At 42.8% G+C, this 15,000-nt stretch overlaps 1 protein-coding gene across 1 annotated transcript in view; it reads left to right on the top strand.

The window, feature by feature from the left end:
- The window catches only part of tmem198a (transmembrane protein 198a), a 53,206-nt gene that overhangs the window by 22,841 nt on the left and 15,365 nt on the right, over positions 1-15,000 (top strand). The window contains exon 2 of the mRNA XM_042077406.1: positions 11,977-12,247. Coding sequence (XP_041933340.1) covers positions 12,076-12,247 — 172 coding nt within the window. The 5' untranslated portion in view covers positions 11,977-12,075. The remainder of the gene's footprint in view (positions 1-11,976; positions 12,248-15,000) is intronic.

A 15,000-nucleotide genomic window follows, 5' to 3' on the forward strand; every position in this document is an offset into this window, starting at 1 on the left:
GTCATGCAGGCAGACAGACATATGGACACACCGACATGGACACACCGACACAACCACAATTACTCACAGACACAGATACACATACACACACACATACACACACACACACACACACACACACACACACACTTGAGAAAGGTAAGAGAAAACAACAGAAACGGTCAGGAAAAGGAAAAGATGACAAGAGAGAGAAACAGAGGATGAGAGGCTGAGAGGGATGAAGGAGAAATGATGGAAGAAGGGAAGGTAGAGAGGGAGGGAGGGAGCGAAGGAGGAGGGAAGGGAACGAGTGTGTGAGTGTGTTAATGCCTCCCACTGCTGCCATGCAGTGTTAGAGCAGGTCAGACAATTCACCCCAATCTAATTGTATGATGAGCACATGCTGTACCATTCTCTCTCTCTCTGTGTGTGTGTGTGTGTGTGTGTGTGTGTGTGTGTGTGTGTGCGTTCGTGTTCATTTGTGTGTGTGTGTGTGTGCATTTGTGTGTGTGTGTATGTGTGTGCATTTGTGTGTGTGTGTGTGTGTGTGTGTGTGTGAGTGTGTGTGTGTGTGCATCCATGCGTGTGCAGAATGTGTGTTTTGCATGTGTTTGCATGTTATTTGTTTGTTTTTGTGTGTTTGTGTGTTTGTATGTCCTGGTTTCACTACTGTGTGTGTGTGTGTGTTTGTGTGTGTGTGTGTGTGTGTGTAGAGCAGAGCATGTCTCTCTCTGACCTCCTTTTTTCCTCTGGTCTCGGGGGACTCTGGGGGGCTGGCAGCTTGAGTCAGTGACCCAGCATCGGTGCCCCCGCATCGGGCAGACTACACTGGCGAGTGTGGGGGTGTGTGGACGTGGGGCAGACATCACGGGCGAGTGTGGGGGTGTGTGGAGGAGCTGGATGGGAAAAGACGACCGTGTGTGAAGGATGAGTAGACTGGAGAGGAGATACTACAAGGAATCCTGACAAGAAGGAGACTGAAATACTGGTCTGTGCCTGTTTGGAATATTATTAAATGGGAAGGGACTGGAATATTAGAGATAGAGATAGAGAGAGAGAGAGAGAGAGGAATGGAAGACTAGATTCTGGAATGCTGTAGGATTAGATGGATGTGAACTGGAATACAGTACATTGATGGAATGAATGGGAAAATGTTGGAAGTGTGAGTAAAGAGGAGCTGGAGTTCCACAGAGGAGTGTTGTAAGACAAATTGAGTGCAAGCAGACAGAGGCAGGTTTGAAAACTGAAAACATGGTGAAGCATTTATTGGTTAACAATGGTGTTAGAACTACGAGCTCGGAGGCCAGCATAGCTCACCGTTTGTGGCAGTGTCCAACTGAACCTCCAGAGCTGCGTCTTCCCTCTGCATTTAAAGCGTAGCCCACCTTCTTTGATTGTGTCAAGAGTAAAGGACTCATCATCAAATGATTAATTGTCATCATGTGTCCTCATGTGGTTCTCATGATTGTCTAAGTTACAATGGGTCATGTGAGCATTTGACTGACAAAGGTCACAAGAGCAGTTTGGTTGACAAAAGGTTTGGCATGATCAAAGGCTGGGGTGATGATTAAAATGAATGTTAAAATGCATACATTCTAGAATGTTAAAATACATACACTCTGGAATTTCTCACTACAGGAGCAAAGAGGAATAATGAGGGAAAGTGAGGTGAGGTGGGTTTGATTCAGCACTTGCAACATTCAGGGATGCACAAGGAAGGTTTGGAATACTACACCAGATGACTGTGGGAAGTACGGGAAGACTTGGGAATATTCTACGGTAAATGACTACATTTGGAGTGTCTGGAACAATGTGAATGTGAACAAAAGATTATTGAGCAGATACAGTAGATAAGATAAGAAGATTTTGGCAGCAATCCTTATAGCAGCTATGATCAGTATAGTATAAATAAATATGTATTAAAACATGTATAAAATCACATAATGTGCCCACCCAATGCCCCTGTAGGGGCTGCAGGAGTGCAGGAGAGGAAACTAGAGATCTGTGGAGAGGAACTCTACACATGCTGCAGAGGCAGAGAGTGCCATATATCATGGAGAGCGATAGCACAGCAGGGCAGAGGGAGAGGAGGAGGGAGAAAAGGGGAGAGAGATGGAGAGGGAGAAAAGGGGAGAGAGAGGAGAGATGGAGAAAGATGGAGAGGGGGAGTGAGATGGAGAGAGAGGAGAGATGGAGATGAAAAGAGCGCTAGATGGATAATGAGAGAGCGATGGAGAGAGAGAGAGGGAGAGAGCGATGGAGAGAGGGAGAGGGAGAGCGATGGAGAGAGAGAGAGGGAGAGAGCGATGGAGAGAGAGAGAGGGAGAGAGCGATGGAGAGAGAGAGAGGGAGAGAGCGATGGAGAGAGGGAGAGGGAGAGAGCGCTAGATGGATAATGAGAGAGCGATGGAGAGAGGGAGAGGGAGAGAGCGATGGAGAGAGAGAGAGGGAGAGAGCGATGGAGAGAGGGAGAGGGAGAGAGCGATGGAGAGAGGGAGAGGGAGAGAGCGATGGAGAGAGAGAGAGGGAGAGAGCGATGGAGAGAGGGAGAGGGAGAGAGCGATAGAGAGAGGGAGAGGGAGAGAGCGCTAGATGGATAATGAGAGAGCGATAGAGAGAGGGAGAGGGAGAGAGCGCTTGAGAGCAGAGTAGAGGGGTGTTCCAGCAGCATGGCTGTCAGAGTAATGGGTATTTAGTAGCAGCGAGTGACCCGCTTTAGCTGGAGGTGTGCACTGAGACGGCAGGGTGCCAACAGTGCTGGCATTTAACAGTCTCGCAGGTCAGACGAATACTCCCCCCCCCCACACACACTCTCTCTCTCTCTCTCTCTCTCTCTCACACACACACACACAGACTCATACACACTCACACAGACATACACACACACACACACACACACACACACAGACACACACACACACACACACATGAAGGGTTCAGATGCAAAAGCCTCTAAATGCCACCTACGTCAAAAAAGAGATAAAGATGGAGAGTGGATGCTCTCCACACATAGTATACGTTAATCAAATAATTTTACTTCAAACCCCACTAAATACCACTATCTTCATGGTATGAAATATCGATTTATAGGCAAAAACCTATAGGAGCCAGATTTTAAATGCTCATTTAAAAGAAAAGTGGTCAGACGGATTTGGAGGGTTTTGCATCTGAACTCTTCACACACACACACCCACACACACACATACACATACACACACACACACATAGATAGATAGATATAAAATACAAATTACAAAAATACAAATTATAATACACTTAATCTAAATCAATTCTAAAAACAGTATTCACATAGTGGTGATTAAAAAATCAGAGGCGCTTGCAATGACTGAGGCAGGATACCTATTTCATCCCATAGATTTTAATGAGAACATAATGACTGCTGATTGCCTACTTCATACCATAGATTTATAACTCCTTCTAGGCCTGTTTAAGACTGTAGTTTTCAGTGGAAACAGAATTAATATTAGAATACCTCCTAGGCTATTGAGACATAGAATATATAGGATTTATTTAATCTATATACTTTACTTATTACTTGTTAATCATTTTAATTAGCCTTATGTTAAAAAGCATATCAATCCAAAATATGATGTTATCATATATAATGATGCTAATGTTCTCATTTACTAGTTCTCTCCCTGTGTGCAGATACGATTTAGCTTTGAAACACAAAGCTCTTCTATGAAGCAAATCAAGCTGGTTTGTAACACAAGGGTTTAAGTTTAAACTTATAAGGTGCACAGCCTTACACAGCCGGACTTCACCGGGTTCGTAATTTAAATTTAAAAATAACATGCTGCTATCATCTCTGGTGTAGCCAGTTCCATTAGTGGAAAGTAATTGTTTGCAGCAGTTGCATGCCTAGTTTAGCCTTCCTGTTAGCCTTGTGTGCGTGTGCATCTGCAGGTGTGCTTTCAGGTTGATCGAGACTCTGAGCATCAGGAGCCACTATATTTAGCTGTTTAGTTTGTCCTAGTGCAATGAGCCATGTACAGTAGACACTCTCTCACTCCTCCACCCTCTGCATCAGGCCCACCTGGCTATGCCTCTCTCACTCCTCCACCCTCTGCATCAGGCCCACCTGGCTATGCCTCTCTCACTCCTCCACAGCTTGTCTCTTCTGCTTATCATAGATAAATAGATAGATAGATACTTTATTGATCCCCAAGGGGAAATTCAAGAAAGGGAAAATTCATGATGGCAGCACAGCAGTGTGACAAATCTCGTCTGGTCAGACTAAAAGACTATGGCTTTGACACAATCTGAAAGTACCACGAATTGAAATTGAATCAACTCCCCACAGTGGATTGATTAGTTGTCTTAGATGTGTGATTGGTTGAAGACATGACATCTCTGTGGAGAGACGACGTCCCTGCATGGTCATGGACAGATCTGCAGAGTCCACTTGTAGAACCACCATGTTCTATCGGTACTCGTTTTCCCCTCTCCCTCCCTTCTGTCATTCTACCCCCCCCCCCCCCATCCTTGTTCCAGTGTCAGATAGATGGATAGGTTGGCAGGTAGGTAGGTTACTTTCTTTATTACCAAATGGAGATTGTGGAGATTGCACCAGTGTTGCAGCAGCAATTAACATAGATCACAGAAACACACATCACACACAAGGCAGGTCTGATCTGTTCCACTGACAGCTGTAGAGCCAAGGTGTGTTCAGATTGGCACACAAGAGCAGAACGCTCAAGGCGATTGCAGTTCCTTTGAACCTTTACATTTGAGCTTTTTTGTGTGTAAACATTCCAAATTGTTCCTTTTATATAGTAACTCTTAGTCTGGCGTCCATGTTTGTTCGCTGAGTACCATCGCAGATTGCTTGTGTATTTTATATTGCTGATACAGCTCTGGAAAAAAATAAGAGACCATTGAACTTTTTTCTGATGTCATCTTATGGTTGCTGAGCGATATTGGAATGAGTTGACGGTCATATTCATAATTAAGAGACCACTACAAATTTGAATGTCACTCAGCAACTGAGTTAATTTTTTCCAGAGCTGTATATTTGGCCTGATTCTGGGATATATATAAATGGCTTTGATCTGACCCGAAATTGACCCATTCTAGAGATCAGTAATCTAATAATAGTGATAGACAAACATTCACAGTGAACTCAAAGCAAATGGAACATGGACATTTCAGCACCAGGTCTGGTTTAGTCGCAGTACAGATCTCTATAGTGTCAGTACTGTATCTTTGTAGTGTCAGTACTGAATCTCTATAGTGTCAGTACTGGATCTCTGTAGTGTCAGTAGAATCTCTATAGTGTCAGTACTGGATTTATGTTGTGTCAGTACTGGATCGCTGTTGTGTCAGTATTGGATCTCTACAGTGTCAGCGCTGGATCCCTTTTGTGTCAGTACTGCATCTTCCCAGTGTTATTGGCAGCTCTCTCTCTCTGGTGTCAGATCGACACCTGTTCCAGTGTCAATGGCAGATCTGTCCTAGGATCACATCCAGATTTACGTCAGGGTCACCTCGCTTCAACCCGCGTTCTAATCAGTATGTAACCTCAGCTGCACCTCATGCTGTGTGTTTGGCCCTTGGCACTAAGCTAAGCTCTCCCTTAGCAGAGGGGCTGAAGAAGAGGTCTTAGCCAGAGGCTAATGTTGTAGCACATTCGTTCATACTGTGATGTTCTCTGCTGGTTTAGCCAGAGGCTAATGTTGTAGCACATTCGTTCATACTGTGATGTTCTCTGCTGTAGTGTTGTCACGATACCAAAATTATGACTTCGATACGATACCTGCCATAAATATCACGATGCTCGATACTGAAACGATACTAAGGCGAAATCCTAAGATATCTGGAAAAGAAAGGACTCATACCTCCTCCAAGTGTATTGAATCATTTGTGTTGAATTCGGTGCACTTTTGTAGTGTGCAGCTCTGGGTTCTAAACTTCCTACATAATTATCATTTTTTATAGTCAGTAAAATAGTAGGCCTACTTTGTGTGATTAAGTCCTTTATTGTTTGATATAGTTCATTTACATTGTGTTGTTTTGGCAATAAAGTAGCTTTAAATAGCCAAACTAGGCTAGATCAAGGTCAGTGTTGAAATTACTGCATGCAAATCACTGAATGCTATGCAGAGGGGCCTAATCTTTAGGCCATCTGATGTACAGTACAGTATAGGCTACCCTAGGCCTTCCCGTGTTCATGGGATTTCTTTGACAGTTGCAAAGGTAAAAATGTGAGGATAGTCTTCTTTGCGCCCAGTGTACAAGTACGATATTCCAACCGCTCAGGTCTTCGTCAGATAGGCCTACACCATTAGCCTACCTGTTGCAATATATCTGTGTGCATTCCTACATTACGTCTATTTCTTTGATAACATGATTTGCTACCACGTAACAATAAGCCGCTATTATTATTAGGACTCAACACGCTTTGGTGGTATTATATGCTGTGGGCTTTAATTAGCGCATTTTGGGTATCCTATCTTACATCTGGCCAATAATTATTAAACAAATTGCAGTCTACATGCCATGACAAATATTACCAGTAGTACTGACTGAACATGAAATGGATTGTTTACAAGTTATGGTAATGTTATTCTGGCGTGAACATTGCGCTTTCATCACGTTAGCACCCTATGATTACAGCTCGTTATGTCTCGTCAAAATGCATTGATGAAGGAAGGTTCGCTTTATCCCAGAGAACCATATACTCGTTTCACTTAGGCTAGACTAAAACAGAAGAGAAGAACTTGGCACTAACCATGTAGTCGTTTTTTGTGTTTTTTTTTGCGTTGCCGTTTTTTCCGTTAAGGAATCGTGATACCTTTTTAGTATCGATACACCGTGCAACACTACTCTGCTGGTTTAGTGAGGTGCCTTAGGGTGGGTGTTAGCCACAGGAGGGGATATTAGTCACATGGGATGTTAGCCACAGGCTAATACTGGAGTGTATTTACAGTGTAATAACAGAGAATGTCTAATAAGGGGAGAACTGCCACTCTCGGAAAACTTCCGGTTTCTGAACTGGTTGCAGTTCCTTCTGTGGTTCCACATGAGGGCGCTCGTCCACGAGTGCAGAATGCATGGGGGTCTATGGAGCTGTACCCCTCAAAATCCACTTTTCTCGGGATCTAATTTTTTTTCAAGTAATTTGAGTATTGTATTCGAAAGGGGAGGCAAAGAAAATACACTTGGTTGAGTATTATATTTTTTAAAGTCACTTAATTGTTCTAAAAAGCCTTTCAAATGTGTCAATGACGTCATTCATTAGCACAGGGCTAGCGTGTTACTGTATGTGCAACAACGACCCAACCTGTAAGAAATCAAAAGAACATAAGTACTCGTTCATTCAATGTACAAAATCATTCAAACTACAATCAAATCTGAGATTTGTCAACGACAATCAGGTGAAAGAGAAAATTTTAGCCGTCTAGCTCCATTGACTCCCATTCATTCTACACTCATGGCGATCGCCCCCAGTGGAACTCTGGTGGAACTCCATCCAAAATTCGGTACAATGGGACTTAATACGGAGTGGTAAGGCTCTCCGTAGACGGGCTCTGGTAATAACCTCTTCTGGTTTAGCGTGGGTGTTATTAGCCTTACTAGCCTACGAAATGGTGCAGGGTTAGCATGTCTTTTTGGTACTAACCTCTTTAGCAAATAGGAATGTGGTGTCAAAACTGGAGTGTAAATCAAATCAGAGGAGTTACAAACAGTCAAGCTTTTTTTTTTTTTGGTCAATGTATTTTTATTGTGGTTTCAGACAAATACACAAAGACAGTAAACACAAAAACTCCAGAAACAAACAAACACAAAAATAAATAAAAATAAAAACCATACATTACACAAAAAAAGTCCACATAGTAGTTACAAAGTCATCTTGTACAACCACTATTCAGAGCCAAGGTGCATTGTAAGTTGTCCCACATGTGAGATAAAAGGTTGCCATACTACAGTACATCAAATTTCCCCATTGATCCATTCAGTGTGTATCTGATTTTTTCTATCTTAAGGAAAAACATGACATCACTGATCCATCTGCCAAAGGAAGGGGATTTGTCATTCTTCCAATTTAAAAGAATGAGTCGCCGAGCTAAGAGGGAGGAGTAGGCTATACAGTTTAGTTGTGACTTTTGAAAAGGAAAGTCCTCTGATGGAACGCCAAAAAGTCCAATGAAAGGACAGGGGTCAACAGTTAAACCTGAAACCGCTGAGTATACTTCAAAAATTGAGGACCAAAAAGCTGTTAAACTAGAACATGACCAAAACGTGTGGTATAGAGTGGCAGGTGCCTGCTTACATCTGTCACAAATAGGGTCAACCCCTGGAAATATTTTAGATAGTTTAACCTTGGACATATGAAGCCTATGTACAATCTTAAACTGAATAAGACTGTGCCTTGCACAAATGGAGGAAAACTCCTGTCTAACCTGATCGGATGACATGAAAACACCATCCTTATATAGCATTTTGATATTTAAAACACCGTTTTTAAGCCACCTCGTAAAAGTTTTTTTCTAAAGAGGCTGGGAATAAGTGGTTGCCTGTAATAGGAGAATAAACTGACATAGAAACTAGCCCATAATGGTGGCTGCAAGGGGCTCCATTACCAGTGCAAAAAGCAGAGGAGAGAGTGGACAACCCTGTCTAGTCCCACGCTGAAGAGGAAAGTATGGTGAATAAGTGTCATTAGTTCTGACGGAAGCCAGAGGTGAAGTGTACAACAGTTTGACCCAAGAAATAAAAGTTTCTCCAAAACCAAACCGCTTAAAGGAGAATTCCGGTGTGATATTGACCTAAAGTGTATTGAAACATGATACCGAGCGTGAACGTATGTCTCATAGCCCATCTCGGCTTGTCCCCTGCACTCCAAAATCTGGCGCTAGTTAGCCGATGCTACCAACAGCCATTTACATTGAGCTTCGTAAATGGGTGTAAAACAGTGATTTATTTGCATGGCTAGCCCGATGCCGAAGCACCGCTATTGAAAAAGCTGTTGGTAGCATCGGCTAACTAGCGCCAGATTTTGGAGTGCAGGGGACAAGCCGAGATGGGCTATGAGACATACGTTCACACTCGGTATTATGTTTCAATACACTTTAGGTCAATATCACACCGGAATTCTCCTTTAAGAACATAAAACAAATAATTCCACTCAACATGAACAAAAGCTTTCTCAGCGTCCAAAGCTAAAAGTGTTTTTTGGTGCTGAGAGGTGGACGACGTATAAAGGATATTGAATACACGCCTGACATTAAAAAATAAATGTCTATTTTTTATAAATCCACTTTGGTCTGATGACACAATGATGGGCAAAACCGATTCAAGATGGAGAGCCAGCACTTTAGCCAATATCTTCACATCTACATTAAGAAGACTTATTGGGCGGCAAGAGGAACAATTGTGGGGGTCCTTGCCTTTCTTAAGAAGAAGGGATATTGAAGCCTGGCGTAAAGTTGGTGGAAGACATTGAGAATCCAGACTATCATCAAACACAGCTTTGAATAAGGGGGCTAATTTTGCTGAACACTTCTTATAAAATTCTGTAGGAAAGCCATCTGGGCCTGGACATTTCCCACTTTGCATGCATACGATAGCTTTGTTTATTTCTTCTAAGGAGATAGGGCTATCCAAAGATTTCCTTAACTTTTCATCCACAGTAGGGATATCTAGGTCCTTAAAAAAAGTATCCATTAGACTCGGATCAGTGGGAGACTCAGATGTATACAAATTAGAGTAAAAATCACAAAACTGTTTATTGATGTCTGTTGGGTCTGATAATAATCCTGGCTCAGATTCAATTTGATCGATGACATGACTAATGGAAGTATGTCTCAGACTGTAAGCAAGGCCTCTGCTGGGTTTTTCTCCATATTCATAGGACATATGTCTAGATTTTAACATAGCCCGTTCAGCCTGTCTGAAGCCTGTCAGCCAGCCTGTATAATACGTTGTTTATAAAGCTCTGGGGTTGGGGCAGTAGCATACACTTTGTCCACCTCAGAGATAAGTTCAGAAAGTTTTGTTTGTCTGGCCATTCGCGCTTTGTGGATACTGCCATTGAAGGAGATAATCATCCCCCTCAGGTAGGCCTTAAGGGTCTCCCAAAGCAATGAAGGGGAGGTCTCATCATTTGAATTGGTTTCTAAGAATATGTCTATGTAAGTATTAACACAGGCAATAAATGACTCGTCAGACAAAAGAAGTGAATTGAGCCTCCATCTGAATCTATTAGGTCTATGGATGGGGAGAGTCAAAACTAATGTAACAGGGGCATGGTCAGATATCACTATACTATTGTAGTCACAGGCATTTACCAGAGGCAGTAGGGTTTTATGTATGAAGAAATAATCTATGTGTGAATAGGTGTGGTGCACAGGTGAAAAAAAAGAAAATTCCTTCTTTGTGGGGTAAAGGTATCTCCATGGGTCAGACATTGCACAACATTGTAAAAAGTCCTCTATGCATTCTGCCATTTTTGATCTAGCAACTATGCAAGTGGAAGATCTATCTAATAAGGGATTAATTACACAGTTACAATCACCAGCTAGTATAAGTTGATGAGTGTCTAAGTATGGTATACTTGACAGGAAGTTACTCATAAATTTAGAATCATCCCAATTTGGGGCATAAACACAAGCTAATGTCACAGGCAGACTGTAGAGTTTACCAACCACAATAACAAAACGCCCATTAGGGTCTGATTTGGTTTCAGATAGTACGAATGGTACTGATTTATTAATCAGAATCCCAGCACCCCTGGCCTTACCCTTAAAAGTGGAATGGTATACCTTAGGGGCAGCCGTGGCCTACTGGTTAGCACTTTGGACTTGTAACCGGAGGGTTGCCGGTTCGAACCCCGACCAGTAGGCCACGGCTGAAGTGCCCTTGAGCAAGTCACCTAACCCCTCACTGCTCCCCGAGCGCCGCTGTTGTTGCAGGCAGCTCACTGCGCCAGGATTAGTGTGTGCTTCACCTCACTGTGTGTTCACTGTGTGCTGAGTGTGTTTCGCTAATTCACGGATTGGGTTAAATGCAGAGACCAAATTTCCCTCACGGGATCAAAAGAGTATATATACTTATACTTATACTTACTTATACTTATACTTACCTATACTTACTTATACCTGTCCTACCCAGCCTCTTCTCAGCCTACTATAGTCAAGTCTCAGTAAGGAAAGCTATGTCAGTTTTCAAGAGTTTAAGGTGAGCAAGGACTTTGATATGCTTAATAGTTGGGTTAAGTCCTTTCACGTTCCAGTTGGTAAACTTTATTGACTGCCCACTCCTGGAAATGTAGATATTGAAAAAGCATGACAATCTATTTTGTAACAGATGGCATCTATGGCTCAGGCAAAAGTACTGTAATTATCAAAGTAAAGTGCAACCATAAGTGGACAAAGTGAAAAGAAAAATAACAGAAAAAAACAAAAAAGACACTTACCCAACCCCCCCACCCCCCAGCACTATCCCAAACAAAGACACTCCCCCCCCCACCCCCCAGCACTATCCCAAACAAAGTGCATAAGCCCCAAGAGAAAAATGCTCAAAATCACTAGCTTGGGTCTCTAACTTAACCTAAATTGACCCAAAGCTCAGCAAGCAACCATAGAAGAAAAATATATAGCAGTGCAAAATACCATGACTGCACACAGCATAATCAAATGGGGGAAAAAACTAAGCTACAATAAAGACTACAATAAAGACTACAATAAAGGAGGGCCACCCCCAAGTCCAATGTTTAGACTACAAAGTGCAGCCTTGCATTTTTATCTTCCTTTTTCGTTCAAAGCAAATAAAAACATTTAAGGGAAAAAAATGAACCTGAAACTCAAAGTCGACTCACTAATATGTTATGTCCACACCTGATCATGATGATGGAAGGATGTTCTCCTTTATGCGTGTTTGTTTGTTTTCTTGTGTTTGTGTTTGTATGTTGTACGTGACATGTCAGTGTATACGAAACACCTTAGTGATCAAACCCTGTTCTCTCTCTCTCTGCAGGTGAGCCTTTGTGAATGGGACACACCCTCTGACTGACCAGTCCGACTCCCTCCCCCTCCCTTTCAAACACACACACACATACACCCCTACACTGTCACAATGGCGTCGGATGACGGGTACTTCCTGGCTCACAAGCTGGCTCTGCCTCCCTGGGATGGCGGTTCGGAGCGGCTCTTGAGATGTGAGGACGAGATCGAGCGGCGCTACGAGATCGTGCCCTCGGTCGTCTGCTCCATGTGCTGCTTGTTCGGCATCATCTACTGCTTCTTCGGTGAGTGTAGACACACGCACACGCGCACACACACACACACACACACACACACACACACACGCACACACACACACACACACACACACACACAAACACACACACACACACACACACACACACACACAAACACACACACACACACACACACACACACACACACACACACAGACACACACACACACACACACACACACACACACACACACACACAGACTTGATTCTGGAGCATGTAAAGCTCTGATCTGACCCGAAAAATTCTAGAGATCAGTAATAATAGTAAATGGGTCATTCCGTGTCAAATCAGATAAGGTTGTTGTTATGCCATTTTAGATTTTGTTTAAACACTGTCTATATCATAAATGTATCCTAAACCAAGGCTTGTGAGATATTTCTGTGCAAATCTGTCTCCATATCTTTGTCAAACTGAAATTATTTCATTTTTACAGTTTGAATGCCATGTTTGGGCATTAATATCTTGACAAATATTTTCTCTAGCCTCCTCACATTTTCTAGGGTGGAAGACCAACTCATAATAAGCATGTGTAAACAATTTAAAGTCTGTACTAAATGTCTCCTGACTTTTGAAAGGGCCCTATAGATTTTGGAAAAATTTGCATTAAGTGTGATATTGAGGGTATTAAAAAAACATTTTTTTTCATTTGTTATCAGTCACTATTTTCTCTTCAAATACATCAGTTTATTAATGTTTCCCACAATTCGAAGTCTCCACAACAAATGATCATGACAATACTGTAATACGGATAAAACAAGGTGTGTTTGTATTTTTGTGCCATTTACAAGCAACTGAAATGGTACATTAACATTAACAAAGGATTATATTTCTAGAGAAAGTACCGATTGATGGCAGGTGTGTCACAATAAGTGTTCCATTCTACAAAGTTTAGTCAATCTAGGAATAATACTTTTTAAGATATGAATGTCCAAACATGGCCTCCAAGATAAGGCCTTTTAGAGAGTGTAAACAATCAAGGGCAAAAAGACTATGAAAACAATAGAATTTAGCTAAAATATTTTACAGGTTTTAGGAGTTGCTGCAACCAACAATTTCCTCGGTTTTGTCTGATTTGAATGACTCAAATAATAAATAAGTTCATAAAAACAGTAGATACTGTAATAGTCATAGACGTAGTCACAAATGCTCTGATTCAGACGCTACTAAGGCCTTGGTCTGTCCCATTTCAGACACAGTGCACTCATAAACACTAATATGGTCATAACCAAAACTGCCACCAGAGCAGTCGTGAGCACAACCATAACTGTAATCCTGCCACCAGAGCAGTCGTAACCACAACCATAACCGTAACCGAGTAATTGCTGCAGTCGTGATGTTACTTTGATTGAATCACCTTCACCAACCTCAGCTGTCTAAGAGCTCTTTAACTGTGTTACTGAGGGATCAGTGGAGTGAAGGGCTGAAATGGTGTGTGTGTGTGTGTGTGTGTGTGTGTGTGTGTGTGTGTGTGTGTGTGTGTGTGTGTGTGTGTGTGTGTGCTCTTGCTCTGAGTGGCATCCTGTTAGTTCTCCCTGCGGGAGAGAGGCTGTACAGTTCTAAACACACACCACACCACACACAAACAAACAAATAGATGGAGTCAAGCAGTTATACATACACACACTCTGCTGACAAACACAGACACACACACACAGACACACAGACACACACACACACACACACACACACACACACACACAAACACAAACACCACACACACACACACCACACACACACAGTGATATCACACAGTCCACTGCAGCACAGACCATGAATTGGCTGTGTAGCCCCTCTACCGGATATGAAGAGGATCCAGTGGAGATCAGCCCCATTCTGTGGTGCTGATGACTTTGAGTGTAAAAGCCTCTCATTGTACACAGTGGCCCGACTGTGTAAAAGTAATCACACACCCCTTCCCGTCCTCCGACAGCCCTGATGGTAATCTACTGTTATTAGCGCCCATACGCACGGCTACAATTAACGCCTCAATCACAACCATAATCAAGGCCTAACTATATATGGAACGTCTTCCTAATGACGCTAGAGAGACTGAGATAGAGAGAGAGAGAGGGAGAGAGGGAATAAGAGAGAGAGAGAGAGGGAATGAGAAAGAAAGAAAGAGAGAGAGAGGGGGAATGACAGAGAGGAGAGAGCTAGAGGGAGAGAAAGAGAGAATTAATTAGACATGGAGGGAAGAAGGGATAACGGGAAGGAAGAAAGAATGAGGGAGAGAGTAATAGGAGGGGTGAGTATGGGGGAGAAGAGAGAGAGCCAAGAAAGTGAGGGATGTAGGGAGTAGAGAGAGTGTTGAGAGAAAAGCAGGAGGTAGAGGGGGGTAAGGGGAGAGAAAGAGCGAGAGAGAGAGAGAGAATGGGAGGGAGAGAAAAGGGTGGGATTCACGCCAGACATGGGGGTAGAAAGAGGGATGGATAGAGAAAGAAAAAAGTAAGAAAGAAATGCATAGATGGAAAGGAGAGAGGGAGGGAGCAGAAGAGCAAAGAGAGAGAGAGAAGGAGAGGGAGAGAGATGTGAATGTTTCTGAAAGCGCTGGTCTTTGTGTTTGACCAGCGAAGTGAAAGGCCAAGGCTATTCTCTCTCCACCCCTGCCCTCAAGTGTGACCCAAGGTGCAGTTACATAAGAAACTCCTCAAACATTCCCACACGGTCTCACGTGTTTCTGTGTGTGTGTCCCAGAGAGTTTGTGTGTGTGTGTGTGTGTGTGTGTGTGTGTGTGTGTGTG

The sequence above is a fragment of the Alosa sapidissima genome, chromosome 2 (genome assembly GCF_018492685.1).
Source record: "Alosa sapidissima isolate fAloSap1 chromosome 2, fAloSap1.pri, whole genome shotgun sequence".
Classification (NCBI taxonomy): Eukaryota; Metazoa; Chordata; class Actinopteri; order Clupeiformes; family Clupeidae; genus Alosa; species Alosa sapidissima.